This window comes from Crinia signifera, chromosome 12, assembly GCF_055691185.1.
Source record: "Crinia signifera chromosome 12, ASM5569118v1, whole genome shotgun sequence".
Lineage (NCBI taxonomy): Eukaryota > Metazoa > Chordata > Amphibia > Anura > Myobatrachidae > Crinia > Crinia signifera.
In genome coordinates, this window is record NC_139228.1 from 38,280,171 (window position 1) to 38,308,021 (window position 27,851).

Here is a 27,851-nt window from a genome sequence, read left to right on the forward strand (position 1 = left end):
TTACAGCAGGAACTAGTATTGTTGTACTTTACATTTTCCAGATCATACATTTAAAAGTAATAAAGAAAAAATACACATCTGCAAAAACATTGTATTCTATAATGAAACATGGCAAATCCAAGTAACCTCTTATACACATACAGTAAACAAACACTCTCAATTCTGTCACTATCCTATAGTTTGTCATGTGTGACATTACTTTGCATAGTTAGCTGTACCCCAGTATTCATACACAATGGTGTAATTTACTAGCCAACAATATAATACAGTATATGGAACTGCAGACAAACATATATTACTCATTGTTCTTAGTGATTTTTTTTTTTACGTTACAAACACAAAGTACAATCATAACAGCATTAATAATGTGCTCTTTCTAAAGGGTGTGGTTGTGATGCTTAGACAGTTGAGATTCCGACGGTCATTAATTAGACATCGGAACCTCGACTGCCGCAACGTCGATAGGCTATAAAGCCCCTTGTGAGCTCGCTGCCAATTATATTCTCTCTCAATGGTGGTCGTGGACCCCCACGAGGGAGAACAGCCCCTATCAGTTGGGCATGCAATAGTTGGGATTCCGATGTCGGACTAATGACCATCGGAGTCTCAACTGTCTAAGCGTCATACCACACCAGTCAGAAAGTCATATAGCACCCATTTTAAATTAGGGTTCCTTTCTGCTACATTCCAGTATGATAGTTTGCAACTGACAGCACAATCATCAATATAAAATTAAAGATTTAAACACATTTTGTCATTTTTGTTCATTCTAGCACCCTGCATCTTTCAAAACCCATGCAGTTCCTCTTCCCTGCCTGGGGTGTCGCTGTCTGCTGTAGTGTTTCTAGCACGCACGGATATGCAGACCAGACCTGTGCTAAACCGCAACACAGCAGAGAGCGACACCCCAGGCAGGGAAGAGGAACTGCATGGGTTTGGAAAGACACAGGGTACTAGAATGAACACAAGTAATCATATTGTTACAGTATAGAAGAGGTATTAGGGAGGGCGGTGGGGGGAAATCAGTGCTCATAATACAATTTATGGTGTATAATGAAGAAATAAATATTTTAGAATAGAGTAATTATTGTATTATTAATAATTTATATTATCCCCACCACCACTCATTTTTAAAAGTGCTAAAGAGCAGACTTCAATAGAACAAGTAGCTACACCTGCGGGAAGCAGGCAAGAATTTGGGGCTAAATCATATTATTACGCAAATGCAATTGCGGGTTTGTAGGCTACGGAAACGCTGATATTAGCAAGTGAACTTGTCGACGTAAAATGAAGAGAGAGGGAAACACTTCTACAGCCTAAATCCAAAAGTAGGTAACTCCCGGGAATAAGGGTTTGTCTATGGCTACACAAACAGGACATAGCAGTAGTGCGTTCCAGCTTGCAGCTGTCACACACCCCTAAAATGGAAATGATACATCTGCATTCTTAACACCTCCAAATGGTCACTTCCTATCAATCGCTTTACAATGAAATCCTCACTGTGAGCGAGATTGCAGCGGTACCTTTGCGTAAACGTATTGTGATCATAATTGGCCATTGCATACAAACATGAATTAGGGCCTTTGCGTGAGGCTGTGTGTATACCCTCTATATGTAGGGCTGAAGAAGTGAGGTAGTGCAATGAATGGGAACTAGACCAGCTGTATTCGGGTAATTAAAACATACATTTTGTATGTTTTAATCTGGACAGGCTGTATAGTGACCCTTGCTTGAGTACCTAAATCAGGGGTGGGCAATAAACAGCCCTCCAGCTGTTGAGGATCTACACATCCCAGCCTGCCTTGCCTTAGATTTACTAGATGGTCATGCTGAAACTGAAGCAAGGCATTCTGAGATATGTAGTTCCTCAACAGCTGGAGGGCCGCTTATTGCCCACCCCTGACCTAAATACGGAAAACCTGACCGCTCTATGGAGAAAGATACCCCAGACGTCACAAAATATATAAATAATATTTTTAGGTGAGAATTTGGCCACAATTTTTCCCCCCCATTTAAAAAAAAATCTGTAAAAATCGAAAAGGCCCCATTCACTGGTCCAATTTGGGCCTGATTTCACCCAATTCCGATGGATTGGGCTGAGTAAATCAGACGAATCGCCCCAAATCAGATGTATTTGACATCACGTCGCGTCCGAAGCGCGGTTCCTTTGCGTGAGGCTGTGTGCAGACTGCTCTACATGTAGAGCTGAGGACATGAGGTAGTGCCCTGAATGGGAACTAGACCAGTTATGATTTCAAATATTGCTAAAAGAAGTGTGAATTATAATTTGTATTCGTCATTTCCCACTCTATTCGTTTTTTCCCTTACAGTCTGTATCAATTTTGGTGAGATAAAAATATATGCTTACATCTGAAACTCCAGAATAACCAGCACAAAGAAAAGCGGAGAGTTACAAATCATTGTTTGCACAGAGAACGGACTGCTGCAACCTGTACGTCCAGTTCACGTTTGGCCGTTCTTTAATATCTGTACTACCGGGAAATCTTGGCACAAAATCATTCATCAAGAAGCGATCCAGCAACACAAAGCTGTGAAAAAAGGTCTACTAGCAAGATTGTGGCTTGAGACTTTTTTTCATAGTAGGGTTGGCATTGTTGCCATCGATGGTAATAGTGCAACTGGGCATCGATAGTGGCATACTACGCAATGGATGACAATCTCTGTTTTTACCTATGGATGGTCATCCATTTTATTTGATTGGCCTGTGGGCCAATCATAACTTGGGGCAAGGCTTCAAAGGTCTCATGGCGGGGTGATGCTCCATGTCCTGGGCCCCTTAGAATTTTTTTTTTTGACATCGATGGAGGAAAACCTTCTGGTTCTCCCCAATCAATGACAAAACTATTCTACATCGGCCATAAACCATCAATGATTTTGAATAATTGATGGTTTATGGCCATCCCTATGTCACAATGGAACCCCCCAACTCCAGCAAAAAAACTGAGGATTCAGGTATAAAATAAAAGTAAACTGCGCATAGCAACCAATCAGCTTCTGCTTTAAATACCAAGTTACAGGCGGTGATTGAAAAATTACAATTACTGGCGAACTGTCTGTCATGGGCAAAATCTAGCCTTTACCGCTCCAAGATTTGATAAATCTCACCCCAAGACTTATTTTGTTTAAGAATTAAACAACATATTGCAATTTAGAAATATATTTTGCATTAGATTTCCTTTTCCGTCCAAATGTCAATCTACAAAGTCTGCAAGAAGAGTGGTGAACTTCACAAGGAGCATTTCATACTAGGAAACGGGATCAGCAGCATGAAGTGAAGAGACGGTTCCGGGGACAGACTGTGTGACTGCACCAAGCCATCACCAGTAAGGGAGGGCAGTATAGTTCCCCAGAACGGTTCTACATCACTCAAAATACAGAAACCACAGGAAAATAATGGTGCAGAAGGAACGTCAGCAGCGTTTCTGGACTTCACCTGCCAGCAAGCTTGGTTGTTTGTGCAAATCTGGCCGACACATTACATTTGCCTCTGCTAGCTTGCTTTTGATGAACCAGTAACTTATTTGATTAGGGAACGGACTTTCTGAATTAGTGATGACACAGACCACGACAGGCCTGGATCCAGAGAAGTAAAATGTCCCAGTAAAAGGTGGCTTGCAGCAGACTTTGTGATGTCAAATAGAACCAGGTAAAACATTTGTCCATCTGTTAAAAGAACACGATCAAGTGAACAAGTCAAGTGCTGTGGCAATTTTTCAGGTCATCTGCATATGATCGAAGCTCAGGAGAGTTGAATACCCAAACTTTCCTACCCAAGACCAATGTGGCCACCACCAGCCACAACTTCATTGGAGAGAGGAAAGCCGCTAACGTGCCGTAGGTCAACATCAAGAAGAAGCAGGAGAAGACTTGCCATACCAGCAGGAGGCACATGGAGATGTGTATGGGCACACACACAACCTTCCTACTGTGCTTGAGGTGGGAGAAGAAGCCGTGGCCTTTGCACCGCAGCAGCAGACACCAGCACAGGTAAGCCGTCATGGGAATGTTAAAAAACATCATCTGCAAACAGTCAAAAAATACAAAACAGATTAGACAAAAACAGGCAAACCGTTATAGGAGCATAGTAATGCTACTACTATAAACCTTTACACTAAAGAAGGGGTTTATTCTGGTTCACTCCTTCTGGCAAATTCCTTCTTAGATGGACACTGCAGTGGGGGCAGATGTAAAATGAGCAGAGAATTAGATTTGGGCGAGTTATTTTGTTTCTGTGCAGGGAAAATACTGACTGCTTTATATTTACACTGCAATATAGATCTCACTTTGAAGTAAAACCCCACCCAAATCTAACTCTCTCTGCACAAGTAACATCCGCCCCACCTGCAGTGCACATGCTTTTGTCCATCTAAGAAGGAATTTGCCAGAAGGAGTTAACCAGAATAAACCTCTAAGTCAGAGATACAAGTAAAGGAAAGTACATTCCAGTGAGCAGAAGTCTCTTCTAGTAGGTACCAACCCTACGGTCTTACCTTTCTCATGCATCTCCGATGACCTCCTCAGGCTGCAAATTCACAATAGCAGGACCACACTGACAGCTAAGTTTTATTCTGCTTCCCCAGAGTCACATGTGCTATGCTATACTACAATACATCTCTAACGTACTGGCAGTTCAGCATTAGTACAGTGATATAACATTCACCACTGCTTCTTTAGCTTCCGACTACTTGATAAGAGACAACAATGAAATAAGCACAGCTGCTGTGGGCATCCCTTACTCACAGTGCTGCTCAGTCGCCAGCTACATTGGCCTTCTATTGGTGATGAGTAATATCATGCATGGTGCAAGTGCATTGATGACCATGAATGAGACATAAGGGGAGATGTATGATCATGGCCATTAAGGTACTTAAAACTTATGGGCAGCTTTAACCATTGAGGAGAAACAAGGCTAAATACCAATTAAATGCATTCAAATTGCATTTGCCGAAAAGGAAGAATATAATATTTTCTCTGCAATTCAACGTATTCGTCTTTGGTGTCTGATTGGCACATGAAGTGACATTGTGCCAGTCTAAAGTACCGAGCAATATAAGTGGGTGATTTACAACCCAAGCACTAGATAGGGAGGGCGACGGCAGAATATGGTGCATCATGCCTCTTCTGCAGTATAAATGTAACTGTATTTAATATACAACTAATATTCGTGTACACACGCCCTGGCTGCATATTCCAACAGGCAGGGGCGTGAAGTATACACTATCAGTAGCAGAAGGCTGCAAAATCCACAGTGTCTTAAATATGGACCAGTCAGTGCCTCAGACTTCATAACACATTTATAACTTGTGACTTCAGATCAGTGTCCTGTCTAGGTACAGTGGTGCTGATAGTAACAGGGACACAAACCTCTTTCATGGTTCTGCAGATTTCCTGCCTTGGACACATGCAGGGAAGATGTAACTTCTGCACAATGGACCAGCTCGCTGAGCTGCAAGTGTTTGGAGCAGGAAGCCTTTGAAAGCATACGCAGTCGTGCATACAGGGTGGAAATCATTCACAGTTGAATGGTTTTTCCCCCTGCTCGCAGCGCTGAGTGAGTCTGGAGTGCAGCGAAGGCCATTAGAAGGAGGCCACGGATGTCATGTCCCTCCCAATGGATGGGGAACACCAGCGTTTCCTGGGGGATGCACGGAAAACACCAGCAGCAAAATGTCAATCACCCTGCGAGCAATGAGCAAAAGCTAGAGTGTGTGTGTGTGTGTGTGTGGGGGATGCACTTTTTCAAGCTGTCTCAATATAGCAAAACGAGTTGGTTGTGTGGTGCCATTTACAAGAGCAATCATCACCTGCCTACGACTATCTACCTCCGGTTGTCCCCTTATCCTCTGTCATCTGCAGTACCACTGTGGAAGTTAACCTCTACCGGAAAACTAGCATCAAGCGAGTGAGAGAAAAGGTATAAACCAGCTTGCTGCCACCATACAGCTTCTTACCATCTCCAAAGAGGAACGCCACCTCAGGAACGCATATGCCAAGGTACCTGGACTTCCACTTTCCTACACTTTGTAATGACTAAAACTCTATACTGGGACACATTGGTATGACGCGGACTCATTTCTAAATCAAGATTAGCGGGTGACTTTATTACAGTAATCCATTGCACCCAACTATAGACTTTTTAATTGTTTTATTTATTCCTTATACTTTTTTATTCATGTAAATTAGTTTATTATTAAAAACTGGGAATATATACAGATCACGTTTGTAATCAATTGTTATAAGTGCAGTATACACTTTTTTTCTATAGGGGATTGACCCCAATTCTTTACTGCTGCTTGGTAAAGAAACTCGTTCTTTTAGGCGCCCTCCTGACAATTTGTTATCAATTACTTTGCTACCAAATCATGTTTATGCGCACATCTAAACCATCACAAACCTGTGTTATTCCCACTATGTACGTCAGGCTTCCATCTAAGAAATGACCCCCGATGAAAACACCAAATGCAAAGCAAGCTCCCATATGGCCGTCTACTATTTCTCCAATAAACCAGGGACCTGAAATTAAAGAAGATTTATTATAAAGTGTTCTGGACCACATGAACGAAGAGCACAATAGATACAATAATAGATACCAATTGTCATGATGAAGTCATAAAGCTACAGTGAGATGAAACACAACGAACTGTTTTGCAGTTTTACTCCTCTAGTTACTCCTCTAGTTACTCCTCTAGTTACTCCTCTAGTTACTCCTCTACAAGATTTTCATATCTTCATTCAAACTAAATGAAAGCATCTGGTTAAAAGGTTCTAAGTGGATTTTATTGTTCTCATAATAAAAGTTGTTTGCACGCATTTTAAATTGTTTTAATATAGTTCTAAATAATGTGCTTTTATATAAACCACTACAGATGTGTATCTTCTTTCCATGCTTGCCTACTTTTGAAAAGTAGGTTCAAGGAGATAACAATAGAATGCACCGCGCTCAGTTGAGGGGGGATTGTCACCATCTGCGCCAAGGGCGTGTCTAGCATCACATATGGGCGTCTATGCTTAAATGCTTATTGAAAGATATTTCTATGTGACATTAGTAGCAATGGGGAACTTTACTAAGATGGGAATTAAACTTCCCATGTGATGTTGCTATAGGCAACCAATCAGAATCTACTATTTATTTAGCACCCAATAGAAGATAGTAGACAGGATCTGATTGGTTGCCCATAGCAACATTACATGTGAAGTCTACTTCCCATCTAAATTTCCCTTAATATATTTAGGGAAGTTCTACAAGTATTGACTTACTGCCTGCAATATGGTGTCACTTGTTTACAACTATATATCTATACATACAGTATCTATATCTATGATAATTATTTTCTTCTCATGCGGCACAATATACATGATTAATGTGATGCCTATGCAATATGACCTTGTGTGCAATATGACCTTGTGTGCAATATGACCTTGTTTTCAATGTATTAAATATTTTTTTTATGGTAAACACTGGACTGTTTGCAATCTGTAGACACTACCTATATTGATTGGATGTGTAGTTTCCATACCATTAGCCAAATCATAATGGACATCAGATACTCTACTTAAATAGATGTGTTTAACCCCTTCCCGACATTTGACGTACATTTACGTCATGGTCGGGATGTACTTCCCGACACATGACGTAAATGTACGTCATGACTTTAAACTGTCACCGCGTCTAGAGACGCGGTGACAGAGGGACGATGTCTGCTGTCCCTGACAGCAGACATCTTCCCTCATTGCCCAGGGGGGGCAGCGATGCCCCCCCCGATCGGCGATCGTTGCAATTGGCTGTTTAAATGTGAACAGCAAATTGCAGCGTTTACTGTGTTATGTATATAATTTTGACTCTGCTGCCCCCTAGTGTCCAAAAAAATAAATAAAAGAAAGTTGAAATAATGAATGAAACATAAAGTTTACATATGGTCTATGTTAGTTATGAACTATTTTGAGTGGTATGATTATTTGTCTCACAAGCAGAAAATTTAACATTTTGCAAATTGCAAAATGTTCAATTTTTTTTACGACATTTTGGTATTTTTCACAAAAAAAAAAAACTGTATCGACCAAAATTTACCACTAACTTAAAGTACAATGTGTCACGAGAAAACAATCTCAAAATCACTGGGATAAGTAAAAGCAAAAAAAAAAGTTATCCCCACTTAAGTGATACATGTCAGATTTGAAAAAAAGGCCTCTGTCAGGAAGGCAAAAACGTCGGTAAGGGGTTAACTAAAGAAAGATTACCAGCAAAAAGTTCTTACCCCAAGCCATATCTCACTAACAGCAGCAGCATGCTATGGATGAGAGCACACCAGTACAGATAAGACCCTATGTGCATCTGTCTCTCTCCCCTGTCAGGGGTTCCCACAAAGGAGGCATAATGTGAGTCATCAGCAGGGACTCCTGAGCAGCTATAGCAAAACAGTAAATCACTGTTCTTGCAAATAAACTCATTTGTGGCACTTCTGGCAGATACAGAAAAATCCAGGAGATTAGAAGTACAATGCAGGGCAGCAGGAAATTTATGACTGAAACCAGAGCCTACTGCAGGACGCCGGCAACTTTATTTGGTATATTTGGTATCCTGGTATATAGGATCCTATCATCAAAAGAACACTCCAGTTAAGGCTAAGTAACAAATACAATGGTATACAAATATTTGCCGCATCGATTATTTATCTACTGAATATAAATATTTAAATAAAAGAAAAAATGAAACGTCTGTTAAGTAAATATCAGAACGGTTCCCAGATCACATGTGGACTTTTCACTATTCCGAAGATCTAGATTTCTACTTCCATTCCTCGGTGATACCATCGGTTTCCTGTTAGCCCCAAAATAAATGTGTTGGTAATAGAAGTGCAGGTTATTAAATGCAAATGCGAAGAATACGGCTGTGTGTCAAAGAAACGCTGTACCCATATTCTTTATAAACATTACGGATAATAATTCGGTATAAATAGGATATATTCTACTTACCTAGTGCAGTGTATAGATTGAGCAATAAAATGGGGTAGAAGAAAGTGTTCTGTTTGCTCAGTACATGCATGGAGAACGAGGCCTGTGCGACGTATCCTGGGGGGCCTAGATATGGAGACAGTTGCGCAATTTCATCAGCAAATTTTTAAGATATAAGTAAATAAAAAGAATAAAAAAAAAAAAGTCTTGCCAGCGAGATGAATGAATGAACAACCTACAGGAAATAATCTACATCCTAACAGTCGCCAACATGTCACTCTGATATGGTCATTTTCAGCTCGGCTGCGGTCTCACGACCGTAATAAATTGGTTACATACACTGAAATGAAAGAATGCAACGGCTCCAGACAGATAAGCCAAAGACGGAGGAAATATCAATACATCAAATAGATATCAAGTAAACATTTAACGCACGCAGTGCGCTTACCTACTAGGTATGGCGCGATCAGTGCAAGGGATGAAAGGACGCCCTGTTTCGGCATGCAGCGAGCAGCTTCAGTTTCACACCGACTCCCCATACAATTGTAGCGGCTTATATTATATTTGCCACATCTGCTTCACAACCTAGTACTAGCTGAATCTATGCTTTATGCTGGATACACGATATAACATTATCTGTCTAATCTCTGTGGCTGGAGCGAAAGTCTGGTAATGTAAGGGAGCAAATGACAACAATTTACTCTGAAAACCCTCAAAATGGTAATTTAATAAATTCTCTAATTCAAATTTTTGTATTTTTCAGTATTTGGGAGCAAATGGTTCGGTGTTAAGCCGCTCCCTAAGCAATGGATGACCACTGCTTAGCGAGCAGTGTTAAATCCCCTAGCTGTGACTATTTCCTGAGGTCAGAACCCTTCTAGAAGAGTACAACCACTGCAGTACCACTCATGGCCACTGTAGAGCACTGCCATTCTTCTCTTCCTGTCATTGTCACTCTTACAAAACAAAAAATCACGGTGCAGCTCCATTTTGTCATAGTTTAATGTTCCATGCACCTAAACCTTACTCAGCAAGGTTGCCATTGTTTCTTTAGCAGTAGCAGTCACATGACCTAGTGTGATCAAGTCTCTGGTGATCACGCTGGGAATGGGGGAGGTAAGATTATTTAACTTAATTTTTGCTTGTGTGTGTTTGATTGCATCCTGAAGAAGGGGAGCACAACTCAAAACATTGGTAATACATTTGGAACTTGTTTAACCACTTACGAAGACTCCGAGTGCTGCCTTTTCCCCAGCTGCTGTATTTGGGAGTCACCCTCCTAAGGAAGGCACCGGAGCAAGTTAAGGTTAGGGTCATATGATATATAAGTCAACGTGACTTTATCAAACGGTCTTGATGAAGTCACATTGACGGAACGCGTTGGAAACTTCTGATCCCTACCTTGCCCTACAAAGAAGCTATCCCTCCTCTTTTACTCTTACCATCTGTTGATCTTATGTTATATTGAATATCAATACCCCTATAGATTCTGTCTGAGAATTTAGAGTTTATTTACCGGAAAAAGAATATTCTCCAACGTGTGGAAGTTAAAATGAAAAACAGCCTAAATTAGAGTGAACTTCAAAATAAGATTCTTCTATGCTCCATCCCCTGCTCCATCCCTACTATTTTCAAGAAAAATAAAATGTGACTGAAAACAAATAAAACATGATAATAGTAAACACGTAATAAACAGACCTGAGGAGGAAAGAAATGTTTTACTTGCACTTATCAGAGAGGAGAGAAGGATTCTACAGTAGGAGGAGGCATGAAAGACAGTTTAGCTGTGTATATGGCAGATTGAATATTATAAACCAAGATGGATGGACAGGAAAACAGGCAGACATTTATCTGTAAAACACTCTTCTCTATCTCCATCACTAGCAAAGGTTTTGGTTATTTGTACATTAGCTTTTTGTCTATACTGTAGAAGTAGTAAGTGTAGTTAGCATGCCTTTAAAAGCCAATTTCTCAACGTTAATTTTTACATTTGATATAGTATTTATTTATTAACAGTTTCTTATATAGCGCACACATATTCCGCAGCACTGTACAGAGAATATTTGAATATTCACATCAGTCCCTGCCCCAGTGGAGCTTACAATCTATATTCCCTACCACATGTACACACACACAGACATTCTAGGGTTAATTTTTGGTAGCCAATTAGACTATCAGTATATATTTGGATTGTGGGAGGAAACCAGAGTACCCGGAGGAAACCCACGCAAGTACAGGGAGAATATACAAACTCCGCACAGTTAGAGCCATGGTGGGAATCATGGCCTAACTGCTGTGAGGCGGTAATACTAACCATCACACCATCTGTGCTGACCCGAATATTATTGTTGCTTAGATTCATATTTTCATTGTGGAGGATGAACAATGTCTATAACTTACCCTTAAGTATGGTGCGTTTTCTTATCCTGAAAATAAACAGCAAAATAAGCTGACTCAGCACCATCAGAATAAACAGCACCTGAGCCTGTGGAAGAGACAAGCATGTCATCAGTGATAATAATCAGCATATTCCAAGATGCCAAGGAAGCGATACTGGAAAATCAGCCCAATATTACGATGTGGTGGTGGGTTCAACTCATATCAAGGTATCTTTCCCAGTCTTTTGTCCATAGAAAAACGTATTTATTGATAAAAATACGGTGCAGGAGCGTGGCAGGTTTCTGAGGTGACTGACAGTGCAACCGGCAAAGCTTGATCCGGACAAGACAATACCGCTTAGTAAGTCACTCTGCAGTCCTTATCTCCGGTCCCCACTTACAAAGTGGATTAAAAAATGGACCAACATGTTTCGGGACATCAAGTCCCTTTTTCAAGGAGTATCTGACTTATAAAGCGGTATTGTCTTGTCCGGATCAAGCTTTGCCGGTTGCACTGTCAACCACCCAGAAACCTGCCACGCTCCTGCACCGTATTTTACACTGTATTTTTATCAATAAATAAGTTTTTCTTTGGACAAAAGACTGGGAAAGATACCTTGATATGAGTTGAACCCACCACCACATCGTGAGTACGGGTACGCTACCCATTTCTACACAAAAAAGATACCTTTATATGTATGACTATGCTAATTATTATGTAAGTGAGGTACGCATCCATTGAACCTCGCAACATAACATAGAAAAGGAGAACACACCAACAGATAGACAACCAGTGTTCTTGTTTTTTTTTTGTTTCATATATGCACCTGGAAACCATTCATTGAGTCCACCAATAGAGATCGTCCTTGGGGAAAGTAAATAGAAAGGGAAGTATTATATTTCCGTTTATAACACTGTGGTGTCCTCACAGGGAAGCGCTTGATTGGGTGTACCATCCCCTTTAACCCTCATGTTCAGTTTCTTTAGGTCTTAAAGGTTAGACCTATTTGATACACCCCAGCTGCCACCCTTGGAGCGCCTGAGATAAGCTCCTTTATTTTATACCTCAGAAACAACCAAGTGTTGTCAATACCAGGCAGCAGGGTCCTGACTTCTAACAGGGATTCATGCAGTTCTGGAAGGGTAATATAGGCTCATGACCAGTGTTCCCTCTAAGCTATGCGCGCGTGCGCGCGCACACAACTCGACGAGCGTGCGCACAGACATAACAACAGAGTGCACAAAGCAGAAGTGGTCCCTTTTTGCAGTTGTGGACTCAATTAATGTGTGTTTCACCCATTAACTACATTGTGTGCTGTGTTTTGAATGTTTAAATGTTTAATATCAGTTTGAAGTAAAGTTAACACAAATGCTGAATGTCATTTTCCAGTTATATATAAGTGACGCACAAAAGTTGCATAGACAAAATCTTTTGCCACACACAGCCTTCATAAAATTAGAGAGAACATTGCTCATGACAAAGCACTAAACTATATCAATGTACAGTATCATCTATTCTCTATTGCATCCAAGATTTGAGCAATTTAATAAGCAGACGTAACTTACCATGAGGTAATGATCGGTGAGGAGAATAAGAGATGGAAACAGGCTAAAGCGGACAGACACATCATCTTGTAAACTGAACAAGTGGCTTCTAGTCTGACTCCTTTCAGCTCTATCCTGTATGAGAAATAGGAAAATATTAACACTGCACACCTGTGCTATGGTCTATGCTGAGAGCACGTTATATACAATACGTAGCAGTCCTCGAGCGTGAGGTGAGGCTATCAGAGGACTCGCTCCTGATAAATATTAGTTTAGTGTAGAAACAAAGGTAATAAAAAAGAACTACAATGTGTACTGCTACACAGGACAAAATATACTCTAGATCAGGGGTCCTCAAACTATTTTGCTCTGGGACCCCATTAGACAATAAAACTAATTACAGGACTCCAGCAAGTTACTGCAGAAGGTCATCACATCACATGTGTAGTCAGCAGACGGCACATACATGGCAGCATTGTGGAGGCACAAAATGATGGGAGGAGTCTGAAGGAACAGACAATTCAACAGATGTTTCAGACTCCTTCAATCACTGACTGAGATTAGAAAATTCATCAGCCTGATGGTCACCAACATGGAGTCTTGACCCCATGCTGAGCAGGTCGGGACCCACTTTGGGGTCAGGACCTACAGTTTGAGAACCGTTGCTCTAGATCCAGGAGAAAACTATTTAAATTAACAGCGCTGTCTTGCTGATGTAAAGTATTTTATGAACAAAAATGTAATAGTATCTTAAGCGCATAAATAATTCTGAAGGCAAATCAACAAATTAAAAACATAAAAAAAACCCCCCACAAATTTGTGAGGAAAATCAGCAATTAATATTATAACAATTCCAGCATAACTAGTAACCAGATGTACAAACACCACCTGCGTGTCTCGGTGCATCTGTGATTCACAACAGCCTGGGTCAGGGGTGGCTTACAAGTAGAGAGGTCAGGGTGGGTGGTGTGGACTCACAAGGGTCCATGTTGCCTGCCCACCTTGCACCAAATACATATTTAATCATGGTTTCTGGGATGGAAAAGAATGCCAGTGTGGATCCGGTCCTCTGGGAATAGATTCTTATTGTTAATATACTTACCTTGACTGGCAAACAGTGAAATAATGTGACTGTTCATTTATATTACAGAAAAAAGGGGGGTACTTGTGTATTATCACGGCACCCATCGCATCGCATACCACTGATTAAGGTATGCGATGGGACCCGATTTGAGCCTTTCCCCGGGCTGAGTATAAAATTTTAATATCGCGTCATATCACATGCCATTATAATGGCATGCGATGCAACGCGATCATGCCCGATTTATTCCGGCTTATTCCCATGTTAAATGCCCCCGCAGACCCGATTTTTAATTGTATCCCCACCCTGATGAGTAATGAGTATGTTAAATGCCCCCCACCCCCCGTTTTTAACGCCACCCCACTGTCAACGCCACCCCACTATCAACGCCAACCCGAAGCGTGGAGAGCGCAGCGAGCCCGCGAAGGGCGGTGGTACGTGTCCTCCGACCTTTTCATACCAGCACTATCCACGTCGGCGTGGAGTTGATTTTATATAGTGTGGCGAGCCCGAAGCGTGGCGAGCACAGCGCGCCCCGCGGAATATATGTGGTCATCCGTGTCCGCTCGCCACGCTTCGGGCTCAGTGACTCGCTGCACTCGCCACACTATATAAAATCAACTCCACGCCGACGTGGATAGTGGGGGTATGAAAAGGTCGGAGGACGCGTACCGCCGCCCATCGCGGGCTCGCCATGCTTCGGGTTGGCGTTGATAGTGGGGTGGCGTTAACAATGGGGGGGGGGGGGCTTTAACATAGTCCTTACCCATCAGGGTGGGTGTACAATCAAAAATCGGGTCTGGGGGGGTATTTAACATAGGAATCAGGCATCTGGGGGCCTGTACAATTAAAAATCGGGTCCAATCGCGTTGCATCGCATGCGAACATATTGCATGCGATGCGATTTTTTGTTGTACAATGCCCTGCGATGGAAATCATGGGCGCCGTGATAATACACAAGTAGAAAAAGGGGTTAGGTTACAGCTACTGTACCAAACTATAATCAAATGCACAACCTACAGATGGAGCCACTCTCATTAGAGCGGCTCCCGGCGCGCCACGTGCCACCTTGCGCTGTCCCACCCCATCCGCCAGAATGGGGCTCACGCGTGTCATTCTTGGCAATGGGCCGGCACTGCTCCCCACCTGCCCCCCCGCCGCCAGCACTAGAGATATGTCATGCTGGCAGGTGCACTGAGCCTGGCTCCATCTGTATAAGACATATGCTCCAGCTTATTATTTAATGCCTTTATTTTACCGTCACTTGCACTTTTATTTCATGCAGTCCTGTGTTATAGTTTCCAGCATTCCATTCCAAGACGTACAATGGACCAGATGAGTGACCAGCCTCTCCCAGCTCAATGCCATCTATGAAGACCGTTACCGAGATGATAGTGTCCAGGGAAAAGGCCAGGATCCTAAACAGAAGCACAGAATGAAGTGCATCATATGGTAATACAGCGTTTATTAGTCAATCTCTACAACAAGATGATGATTTAAGTGTGAGATCATCGTGAAAATAAAAGTGTTTCTATATTTTGTCCAAGATCCCTGATTTGTATTATGTTGCCTATAATAGTTAAAAAGCAACTTATTATGTTTCCCATAAAAGCATCAAAGAGAAAAAATGTATTCTATATACAAAAAAATTGTCATATTACGATTAAACTGAATAGTAATTTCAAAGAAGTAAAAAATAAATGAAAACAGTTTGTATACTGTGTAGCCATGGGGTTGAGACTATTAGGGCGGAATTCAATGCCGCCGGAGAGTGGGGGTTGTGTGTCTAGGATGGCCAAAAACAAGCCATCCTCGCTGTCAAACCCCCTAACTGCTCACTGTATTAAATGTTGCAGGGAAATCCTTGTCGTCAGAGGAAGGCGAGAATTCCCTTAAATGGCGAGGTTCGCCACCAATGCAGCAAACCCGCATTAGGAGGTCACCCATACACAGTAATAAACTGTATCCACAAGATATACCGGCATCAACCCAAGTGCTGCACGTACGGATCTATGGGCAAGTGTGTACCCAGCCTTACACTATGCCTGCTTACTGCTATATTGCCAGGGACAAGTAGGTTTTACTTAGTCTTCACACATTGTTCATGCCCACAACAGGTGCCCACCTACAGCCAGCAGCATAGTTCACAGTATACTTTGGCTATGAAGTTTGGACTATTTTATTCAGAACATTAAAGAAAAAAAATACATATATACCTGATGTGTGTGGAGTACAGGATCCGTTGTAAGGGCTCCACAGCGGGGTTTGTGTAGAGGGCAGATTTCGGGTTGGTAATGAGAATGGCGGGCCACTCCTCATACTGCAGGTCTATAAAGCTGAATAGATCGTGATCAAAGGCAAAGATGCGATATCTGCAAGGAAGGGAACAAATCACTGAGTGCAGCAGAGCAACTCAAGGGTGACACTTTTACTTATCGAAAAAGCTGTATCATATATATATATATATATATATATATATATATATATATATATATATATATATATATATATATATATATATATATATATATATATATATAATTATTTTTTTGGAGGGGAACTTCACACTCACGACCACCTTTGATCAATTGTTGGGGTGCACCTCTAAGGTGACAGATATGTGTCCCATTCATATAGCAGTGTAGGATATTGTAATCCAATGGGGGCACTCACCACAGTCTTGTAATGAAAGAATTTAATTAGGGAACTAACATTACATGTATTGTAGTTGCAGTCTACGTTTCGGCCACTAGGTGTCTTTTCTCAAGACCAGTCATCAAAGACGTCCTCACAGTATCCTGACTCTGGAGCTGTGAGGACGTCTTTGAGATTATATATATATATATATATATATATATATATATATATATATATTTGTAGCCCATTGGGCACCTATGTATGTTTACTACATTTATATACACTTCTGCTTAGTTTGTTTGTATCTGCTTGATGATATTTTAATGTAAGTACTACACACATTTGTTTTATGCACAGGGGTTGCCATGACAGCGATTTACATATCTGTCAGCACCGGCCGCTGCGGGAGCACACAGTATGACGTCACTCCTCTTTTCCATGGCAGCCTCTTCATGGTGGCAGGGGTGGTATATAGGTAAGTATATTTAGTGCCTTCATTTGCATGGTTATTAAAAGTGGATGTCCTCCACGGCATCATTAACCTGCATAACTGAGGAGTGCCGATCTCTGGACTGTATATATAGAATATATAATGTCTAGTGTCTGTTTGTGTGTCTCCGAAACATGTAATCTTTTGGCAGCAAGTGAAACTACACCTTTCTCTCACACAGAGGCAATAATAAAGTAGCAGACTAACTCTCTAGTAAAATATATAATATTTTATATACCGTGCAGGTATAAAAATACCAATAGACCAAGCGAGATACAGCCACGGGCCTGGGAAAAATGGAGCCTTGAAAAGACTGAAAGTGAAAAACCCTCCTCTTTGAGGAACCCAGACAGTAAAAGGGATTTCTTATGGGACCTATGGCCTCTTGGGATGTAGAGGGATAGGAGCAACGGTCACACAAATGTCGTTGTCAGTTTTTATTTGCCAGCTCCTTCATTGACTCCCTGGACACATCCCATATGGATGAAACAGATCAAATTGTGTAAGTGTATGATTGTGCGACACACACACACACACACACACACACACACACAATCATTGAAGATAGGAGATCCGCTGGAGTACATAATTGCAACCATTGTCAATGTTGGGTGTACGAACATGCAGGACTGGAACAACAATTACCTCCTGTTCATCATCCAGTCTCCCAGCTCCAGCTCCAGGGTTCCCTGTTGGTGTTGGCTGTGCAGGGTTGGGGCCAGCCCCCCCAGAGTGTGCAGGTGACCACACATGTACGCTACTGCTGAACTAGGAATAAGAAACCATGATTGACCAATGAACAGGCATCTTTGGATGCATTTTCCTTAGTTTCCTAGTATGCATAATCCACATTCATAGACAAAATATTTGCAGTCACATAAACTAGACATTCATAACATCAAAAATAATAAATGTTGAAACCACATCAATATGTAAAATCCCTACATGTTCATAATGTAGACATTATTGTTAATGAGACAAGTGAAGATTATTGCCGGGGCAACCTAGGTTCTGGTTTGGTGCAAAAGGGTCTCCCCGGGTTGTGTGCCCTGGGACTTTGACCCTGGTAGGCTGCAGTGTCAAAGGCATCTGACTCGTCATTATAAAAAGAACAGAAAGGCGGATTGGCTGAGCTTGGAGATGATGTCATCTAAACTCCAGCAGATCTGGCAGTATGGAACATGTTTGCAGTCGGATAGGGACAACCCAGCAATAACCCAGGTCCAGTCTGCAGTGTGAAAACCATTTTAGAAGCTGCAGCACAGCTTGAAACATTACTTAATAACCCAGGGTTCAGAGTAAGAGGTATGAGGCACTGGGGAGGTTATGCTGTGGGAAGGGGGATATTTGGGTCATGGTTATGCGCTAGAGCAGGGGTCAGGGAACTTTTTACCTTCAACACAAAATATATTTAGATACGCCAACGTTTCCCCCTTGATTTGAAAGGAAGGAAATCATATAATTGTAATACACACCGTACCCCCAGATATTGATGATATATCCTGCTAGTACGGTACACAGCCTGGCAGCCATTGATGATGATGATGATGACCATGTATGGCTGTGTGTGGTACAAAATTTGTACCACACACAGCTAAACATGGTAATCATCATCATCATCATCATCAATGGCTGCCATGCTGTGTGTGGTATAGCCATTGATAATGTGACACCCAGGTAACTATTAGTGTCAGTATTACAAGATGATGTAGTGACAGTCTGCGCAATGTTTTCCCCTAGACTAGAGATGGGTATACCCTGACAGGAGCCTATAACCAGGCAAAGAAACGCAGCGCCACAGCGGCACTACAGACTGCGTGCTGCAGAGATGGTGCAGCAACTAGTCCTCTCTACTGAAGAAGTGGGCGAACTTGGAGGCGGGGCCCGGGGCATCACGCAGGGAAGCTTGTTATACACAAGGGCCTGGTGCACTGCACTGCGCCAGGTCCTTGTACACTACAGTACTGTAACACACACAGCCGGGCATGCATGTAGAATCTATATATAGATTCTATATGCAAGGAGTAATGGACGGTCGTGCTGCTGAGACACAGCCGGGCATGTATATAGATTCATATACATGCCTGGTTGTGTCTCGGCAGTGTGATCGTCCATCACCCCCAGGAATTTCATTTTTACCCCTGTTCCCTGACCACAGGGCTAGGGAGAGGGATAGCCTTTTGAAGAATAATGTCAATATTACTGTAGGTTTCATTTATCAGACATCAGTATACAGTGTCACGTGACTGACCTCATTGCTGTCCGGATACCGGGAGAAGAAGACACAATAGTTGAAGTGGGGTAGTGACCAAACCACACAGACTGATTGCTGTGGAGACTCTCAGTGGCCAGTACAGACAATGCCTGCATTTGATTCTAGACAACAGATGAACAGGATTAATTACAAATGACATAACCTGGAGTTATATGGGTACAAAAACATGGAAAGCTTTTTCCCCTCAGGGGCAGCTCTCATAACCATTTTACAAAGTGCTCCATTGGTCATCACAAGAGCCCTGGCTGATAAATTGTTTGATTCTGATAGGTTAACCTGCTTTTGCCCATTCCTCCTACCCCATACCATTCTCTTTGCCATTTTAAAGTGTCAAGCTTCCAGATCCTGCCCCAGGTGCTAACACAGCTTGAAATGCTTGCGGATGGTTCATCTACTGTATAACTATTTCACAGATGTAACACACAAAGAGAAAGCAAACAAACAATCGTAGCTTAATGAAAGAGGAAAAAACTAATGAATCTGCCATGGAAGGACAGCTCTGATCACATAGTCTATTATCACAACATTATAAATGTTAGTCGGGCAATGCGATTACGGATTAGTCCTGGATATTTATGAACTAACTACTATATATATTTATACTACAATTAAGGGATCTCTTTTTTTTTTTTTTTTAAACATTTCTGAAATGGGAAAAACAAATCCAGAAGGATTTTTGGTCCCCATGTCAGTTTGGGGAACAGATATAACTTGGGATGTGGAGGGAACCAAACCAAGAGGTACAAGGGGCCTAATTCATTACTGCTCTGACACCAAATACCCTTGGTAACAGGCGAGGGGATGTACGCGAACACATCGCCTCGCATGCGACTGAAGGGGAGAGAATTCATTCGGATGGTCTCCGACCTTTCAATGATGTCTTTCCCAATTGGAAATTAAAGTCATTCAGTCTAAACTGACATTTAGTCCGCTGTAGAGGGGGCGGGCACTAATGTCATGTGACGTCAGCCGCCCACCCCCGGCGGGCATCGGCCTGCCTGCATTCATAGGGGAACGCCCAGATCCTTCATGGGGATGCCCATAAAACACTGGACGTTCCCCTGATCTAACCCCCTGCCCGCCCTTCTCCCCTACCTGTGCAAACACCTCAGTGAGCGAGATACTTGCCGAAGGGGGGCTTCACATGCGCAGTCCCCAAAACATCGGAAAGAGCACGAATTCGGTCCCCTTGGAGTGATACTGAAAATGCAAACTAGACTTGTTTGGAAATCCCCCCCACCCATACAAAAAAAAAAAAAAAAAAACCTCCCATGAGGCCATAGAACTAGGGTTACCACCTAGTCCCTTTAATTCCGGACACATGTTAATTACACAGGTTCTGTGGCAGTTTAAAATCAGGTGAAGTGGAGTCTTGAAGTTAGCCAGCCACAGAACCTGTGTAATTAATATGTGTCCGGAATTAAAGGGACTAGGTGGTAACCCTACATAGAACACATAGGAGACCCGGTAAGACTCAAAAAGCCCATAAAAGAGATAAATGATCACTGACACAGGACCAACTCAACAAGAGTTAACAAAACGAATGTATACTCGCGTTAACAAGATGGATTCAGAGAAACAGATTTCTTTATTCTGAGCCCTCTACTGCCCAAGGTACAGCAGGGTACAATACAGACTAGTGGGAAAACTGGTACCTTATTAATTATGCCAAAGAAGTTGTAGGGTCTTTTAGGTCCTGGGGTGAGAGTCGCATCCACACATATAAATGAATAATTTCCAAATGGGGTACGGTGAACAAAGTGGAAGGAACCTTCTTTTTTCCATCCTGAATATTTCCTAGAACACAAACACAATATATTTTAGTTCACTTCTAACTTACTAACTGCTGCCGAGGGACAAGTAAGCTGCAGCTCTCGTGAGATCTCAGCGACGCGCCCAAACAGGAAGTGACATTTTATGGTGATCTACCTGTAGAAGTTTTTGATGCTGCTCAGGTCGGCAATGTTAAATGAATCTACAACAGAGAAAATAAACGTTACAACAGCACCCTTACTTATAGGAGAACTGGATGGAGAGGTTTGGTAAATTATTATTCATTTATATACTGCATAGTCAATATGTAGGGAATATGGGCCCTTGTTCTGGTTCACTTGCAAAGGCAAATTCTCTCTCTCTAATGGACAAAACCATATGCACTGCAGGTGGGGCAGATGTAACACGTGCAGAGAGAGTTACATTTGGGTGAGTTATTTTATTTCTGTGCAGGGTAAGTACTGGCTGCTTTATTTTTACATTGCAATATAGATCTCACTTTGACATAAAACCCCACCCAAATCTAATTCTCTCTGCACAGGTTACATCTGGTAACTATCAGGTGAGACATGTTACATCTGCCCCACCTGCAGTGCACATGGTTTTGTCCATTAGAGAGAGAATTAGCTATTGCGAGTGAACCAGAATAAGGGCCCTTATTCCTTACATATTGACCATGCAGTATATAAATGAATATGAATCCTTATTTACCAGAACTCGAATCCCCTCGGTACCATGTGATAGGATGTGTATGAGAACACGCCCCCTCGCATGCAGCTGCTAGCAGGAGACATCGTTTGGTGGTCGCCGCCCATCACATGATTAGCCCCGCCTTTGTAAATTAAAGTCAGTCTGATCTAACTATTATTTACGAGCGCTAGGACGAAGGGAGGGTGCTGACGTCCTGTGACACCAGCCGCTCACCCCCAGCCCGCCTGCGTTCCCAGGGGACGCCCATAAAATGCTGTCCGTTCCCCTGGTACAGCCATGTTTGCTCTAGGCCCTCCCTCCCCGCAGGGAAGGCCCGGTGGCTGTGTAACTCGCTGAAGCCGTTCACTGGCGGGGTTCAAACACATGTGCAGAAATGCGCAAAGCCCGGCCATCGAGGCTGGGGCTGAATTCAGATCGCTACGTGCAATCCTGAATCGGCCCCATTGTGTTGGCCCCATCTCATATGCCGTCATGTTATGCAATTTTCTCACGGCATCTATTCTTAGCGGTTATTGTGCGGTCATGTACCTATGCTATCTGCAACAATTCAGTGGCACATATCTTTTCCTTTACACAAATATTTATTTATATTGTGTCTTACTCCAATAATATATTTTTGGAAAAGGTAAATGATACAGACTGGAAGGGAGGCACTCCTTCTCGTGCCTCCCCCTTCCCCCCCACCATAGATGTTATAACATTGGGTGCTGACAGCCAGGGCTCCGGGAAGAATTATGTGAACATGCAGCCCTAATTAACAGATTAGGTTATAAGAGCTCTTCCCCGAGAGTAGCTTGGACGACAGGTTGTGTGGGAGTCAGGCAGCCAGTGAGAGCTCTGAGGGGGATGGGGCATTCCTGCAGGTCTCTACAATGTAGCCAGGGCCATCTTAACATATAGCCACAATGGGCAGCTGCCCGGAGCATCACAGTCCTAGGGGACTCCGAGCAGTGGTCACACAATCAGAGTGAAAGGGCAGCATTCTCTTACTGCCTCACAGCCTGTAGCCAGACAGTCAGTGGCTATCAGCATGCTGATTGGTGGAGGGCGGGAGCTATGCACCAATCTGAGCACTGACAGACATTCAATGCGTATAAGCATTTAGAGATGGCGCAGGATTGCAGGAGGGCAAGTTATGATTTATTTGTAAAAAGTTTAGTGTTCATTCTAGCACCCGCCATATTTGAAAACCCATGCAGTTCTGCCTGGGGTGTCTGCTGTAGTGCTTCTAGCAGAGTGTGGTTTGTATATCAGCACTGATATGCAAACCAGACCTGTGCTAGAAACACCACAGCAGACAGCGAAGAGGAACTGCATGGGTTTTCAAATATGGCGGGTGCTAGAATGAACACTATAGTTCCCATGAATGGGTGTGCAGGGGCAGATAAACAGGATTTGCACCCCTACCATGGTTTCCACGAATGTCGATCCATTTTGTTTTTTCCAGTATCCGCGACTTCATCAACACGGACCGGTAAATCTGCCATTCTTCTTCAAACTGGTCTGAGCCCAACTTGTCCTTTGTTTTACCATCAGTCAGATCACCTAAAAAGACATACAACTAAGGCAATAAATCCCGGATTACAACAAGCCCCCAATATACAATCATTGATCTAAGAATATAGATTTAATCGTTTATGTAAAGTGCGGCATATTCAGGCAGTTGCTTAAGTTTCACATACATATGTGAATGGTCAAATATTCTCTGTAAAGCGCTGCAGAATCTGTGTGCGCTATATAAGAAACTGCTAATAAATAAATAAATAAATAAATAAATAAATACATATCAAAAATGTCAGTAGACCGGATGAGGTTTCTCAACAAGAGAAAGAACCCTTGCAAGGAGAACGGGGGAGAACTATAACAATGCTAGCGTGCTAGAAAACCCAGAAACACAGGGTGGCAACTGTGATCTCAGCTTGTAGTATCAGATGTTGCTACTTTAGGACTGAAAGGTAAGACCATGCACTATAGAAATATGGCATACAGCACCGCCAGTGAACTTCCTGCTAATTGGACTGAAACCTTAATGGCAAATACACATATATGTTCTAAATCAGACCCTCCAACACCCTACAAAACTTTAAACGGGCTCTCAAGACCCACTTCCTCATTAAACCGAGCCATCGCTCATCCGAATCTCTGTATATGCTCACATCTGCCCCTTCTATGTCACTCCTGTCTTTATGCCCCTCCCATTTACAATGTAAGCTCCCACGAGCAGGGCCCTCTATCCTCATGCGCTGTTCTTAGAAATATGTATATATATATATATATATATATATATATATATATATATATATTTCAACTGGAGTCCTTCCAGTTTTCGTCAGGGGTGGAAGGACTCCAGTTGAAACAGCTGTGGGGTCAGCCTTGATGTTCTCACTGCTCACCATGCTGTAACTTCTTACTGCAAACCATTACTTTTTCACCTACAATGAGTGCTGGTCTGTTCCTTTCCTTCTGCCAGGTTGGGTAAGTGTTGATGTGATTATTCTATGGACCCCGCACCTAGCTTGAAAATAAGCTTTTCTATTACTATAACTATTTATTATGCAATTTGTTATTTTCTTGGTTTTTTTGCTCATCTATGTATTGTCAGGAGCTGCGGAACCCTTGCAGCGCCATATAAATAAACTATAATATTATTATTAATAATAAATTCACCCAAATTGCTCATAATCCAGTATTGTTTTGCAAAGAGACGCTCTCTTACCTGTTACAAGAACAAGCGATGGTGCAATTATAGAAAGGCTTTCACTGCAGAAGGCTTCAAACTCTGACACCCTGGCAGGATCCAGAAACTTACTGACATGGATGTCAGTCACCTGCAACATTGGGAAACAGTTATACTGTGAACTCAAAAAGTAAACAGGATATGGTCACTCGGTCAACCCTATTTATGTCAACATGCATTGGGTTGACTGAAGGTCGACAAAGGGAAAGTTGACAGTCCAAATGTCGACATGAGTTTTTCATGTTTTTTTTTTTGTCCTGACCTGAACTGACTTTTTTCCTGGCTGGAGATGGCAGAATTCGGGGCGGGCTCTGACGTCAGCTGCCCACTATGAGCAGGCATGGTCAAGCTTGCCCATAAAATGCTGGCAGTTTCCCTGCTCCAGTCCCCTGCCCTCACAGTGCAAACAATACAGTGCAATACTCGCCAAAGGCGTTCACACCGGGAGTTTGCACATGTGCACATTCGCGAATGCCCAGACCCCCACCATCAAAAATGGTGCCGAATTCGGACCCTAAAGGAACGGCAGGATTGTGGCATTAGTGTGCAATAGCAAAGTCAAGGCATGGGCCTAAAGCTGGCTATAAACTTTGAGATGTCGCATAAGATTTCCCTTGAACCACCCAGAATCTTCCCGGGCGGCAGGATTGCATGCGATAAATTGTATCCGGTAGATCGTATCATTCACCAATGCAGTAGGCTGTCTCATCCCACAGATCTTACGTGCAGCGTGTCCAATCTTATGCCACCCATACACGTCCCGATGCGGGCGGGCGTGTGTTCTGTGCTTAACTAGCATGTGCATGCGTTGTGCATGCGATGCGATGAAAACTAAGTACAAAAAGTATGTGCAGCACATACTTTTTGTACTGTGCGATGAGGTGCCACAGGAGCGCGCACCTCAAAGCACGCATCGGGACGTGTATGGCCACCTTATGACTCTGATCCGATGCGCACAAGACCACGCATCGAATCGGAGACAAAACACATACGATTTTCCACTTTCTCATCCTGATCCGTTGAAAAGTGGTGAACTCGCACTATTGTATGGCCAGCTTAATACTGCTCCCATGTTTCACTCAAAGACACCACAGTAGTATAGGCATGGCTGCTAGAAAATCTCAGGACCATGTTCCTCTAGGAAGGTTTCCCACTAGATTTTGTCACGTGGCTTTGGTGAGTCGCACTTCTAGATCTTCAAGAGTATTTGTGACACCTGGCAGTCTGCGCTCCAATTATCTCAAAAGTGGTTGGACAGGTTAAGCTCGGGGTTCCCTGAGCAGGCCAGCCAAGATATTGGACACCAAAATGAACAAGTCATTTGTTGGCAGAAATTATAAATAGTTGTTTGATATTTTGAAGCACACAATTCTATAGAATGTCATTGTATGCTGTAGCATTATTACTTTCATCCTTGGATCTACTGGTCTCAAGACAAACCAATAAAACATCCCCAGTCCCTCATGCCATCTCAACAAAGCCCTCTCCTGGCATCTGCCAAAACTAGATGTTCTCACCAGATCGTCAGATGGTGAAGAATTTGTCATTGATTTGCACTACATCCATTGGCCATATCTATAGCAGCAAATTGAGTTACTGACTTAACAAAAATTGGGCATAATACAATGGGGTCATGTTGAAAGTCATTGAGCTTTTCAAAACAACCTGTCCTAATGAACAGCTTTGATAATAGAGGAGGGTCAGATATATCATAGCTCGGAGAGAGATAAAGTACCAATCAATCAGCTCCTGTCATTTTTCAAGCACAGTCTGTAACATGGCAGTTAGAAGCTAATTGGTTGGTAATAGTGATGGCCAGTGTGTCTCTGTCTATGGTACCATTGGTGGTTAACCTTGTTGGTATAAAACCATTGACAATGTTTCAACCATCGATGGTCAATACTAAGCTGCTGGCCAATCAGAGCCCAGGGATGGGCATTAAGTAAAACTACCAATGGGGACTCTGGCATAAATTGAAAAGTATTGAGCATTGGCCACTATAATTTTGTAATCAATGGTCGTTGGCCATACCTAGAGAGTACTACTAAGCGATGGTAAATCTACCCCTGAGAATGCATGGCTCCATGATGATTTAACAATCCACCTGTTAACAATGGCCACACACACTATAAACATAAATTCAGACCATCCAACATGACCCCTTTCATCAGACACAGTAGAGCATGCTCTGCCCCTGGATTCCCCCCTCACTCTATGGTGTCAGCCACCTGTCCCGTACTAGCTGACAGGTGTATCACCACAGGTGAGAGCAATCACACAGTAAGGGGGGGGGGGGGGGGGGGCAGGAAGAAGGCATGCTGTACTGCAGCTAGTGAAATGGGCCATGTTGGAGGCTCTGTCAGTTATTGCCTAACCCCCAGTATTCACATTACCCCGGAGTCTCACCTGCACAGCCCAGAAGATGTTCTTGAGCTCCCTCCCCGGCGCCGGGATTGTGCTGTCACTAATGTAGCGGGCAGAGCGGTGAGCCCTGCGTCCCGAGCTGCTGTATCTGCCCAGCATCATGGCTATGAGCACCGCTAACACCAAGCCCCCCACTACCCTCAGCATCCTCCGGACCGAGCAACGGGTTATCACACAGCCCATTCAGCCACATACGCCGATAGCCCCGCCCTACTCCTGGCATCCCTTCCTGTCAGTTTCACTTCCGTATCCATCACTTTCGCCCTGTTACCATATACCATAGACGGAACGCTGGGATAGACAAGCCCTCGTCGGATCCCAAATACCTGGATGCATGTAGGCTGGTGACCCCTGGCTGGGGAGGACCTGCACATTGTACGGCATATTGTATCACAGATTTTATAATTAGCTAAGAAATAAAGAGTCAGCTTCTCATAACTGCTCAGTACAGCACGTCAGGCGCCCTGTGTCTCCAGCACACTATATGTGTGTAACGGAGCCTCACGCTGTGTATATCTGACATTATTACTGAGAGTCGCGAGGACTATTTACCCCACTGCTGCCTCCCCTGTACTAAAAATACCCACTGCAGGGCAATCGCTTTGCTGCCTGCTATCTGTGCTACACTGCCGTAAGGCGCGCCCGAGGTCGTAAACCACACCCCGGCTGCTGGTGTCCTGGCTGCTGGGTCGTCCGCCGTGTGTTGTTGTTTTACAGCAGTAGCAATAGTGGGGTTCCCTGAAGATGGACGAAGATGAAGAAGCCAGAGAACAGCGGCAGCCGAGCAGCGGGCTTCAACCCACAATGGTGAGGAATGGTCCCATACA

The 27,851-nt window shown here is 43.0% G+C and overlaps 2 protein-coding genes across 2 annotated transcripts in view; one reads left to right on the plus strand and one right to left on the minus strand.

The window, feature by feature from the left end:
* Positions 1-27,839, minus strand: TMEM62 (transmembrane protein 62). The gene is made up of 14 exons (XM_083167136.1): positions 27,007-27,839; positions 24,580-24,691; positions 23,271-23,408; positions 21,309-21,354; positions 21,035-21,176; positions 19,356-19,480; positions 17,750-17,872; positions 16,194-16,349; positions 15,236-15,395; positions 12,918-13,031; positions 11,374-11,458; positions 8,995-9,099; positions 6,416-6,534; positions 1-4,041 (listed from the first exon to the last, which is right to left on the minus strand). The coding sequence occupies exons 1-14, from the start codon at positions 27,205-27,207 to the stop codon at positions 3,715-3,717; spliced, it is 1,953 nt and encodes a 650-aa protein (XP_083023262.1). The 5' UTR covers positions 27,208-27,839; the 3' UTR covers positions 1-3,714.
* UBR1 (ubiquitin protein ligase E3 component n-recognin 1) overlaps positions 27,313-27,851 on the plus strand; it is a 114,287-nt gene continuing 113,748 nt past the window's right edge. The window contains exon 1 of the mRNA XM_083167135.1: positions 27,313-27,831. Coding sequence (XP_083023261.1) covers positions 27,769-27,831 — 63 coding nt within the window. The 5' untranslated portion in view covers positions 27,313-27,768. The remainder of the gene's footprint in view (positions 27,832-27,851) is intronic.

Excerpts from the sequence above, each read along its gene's own strand:
- TMEM62 (XM_083167136.1), bottom strand. The coding sequence starts at position 27,207 with ATGGGCTGTGTGATAACCCGTTGCTCGGTCCGGAGGATGCTGAGGGTA. Across the intron at positions 21,177-21,308 it reads AGCATCAAAAACTTCTACAG|GAAATATTCAGGATGGAAAA; the intron begins GTAGATCACCAT and ends TTTGTGTTCTAG. Across the intron at positions 13,032-15,235 it reads AAATAAAAGTGCAAGTGACG|GATAGAGCTGAAAGGAGTCA; the intron begins GTAAAATAAAGG and ends TTTCTCATACAG.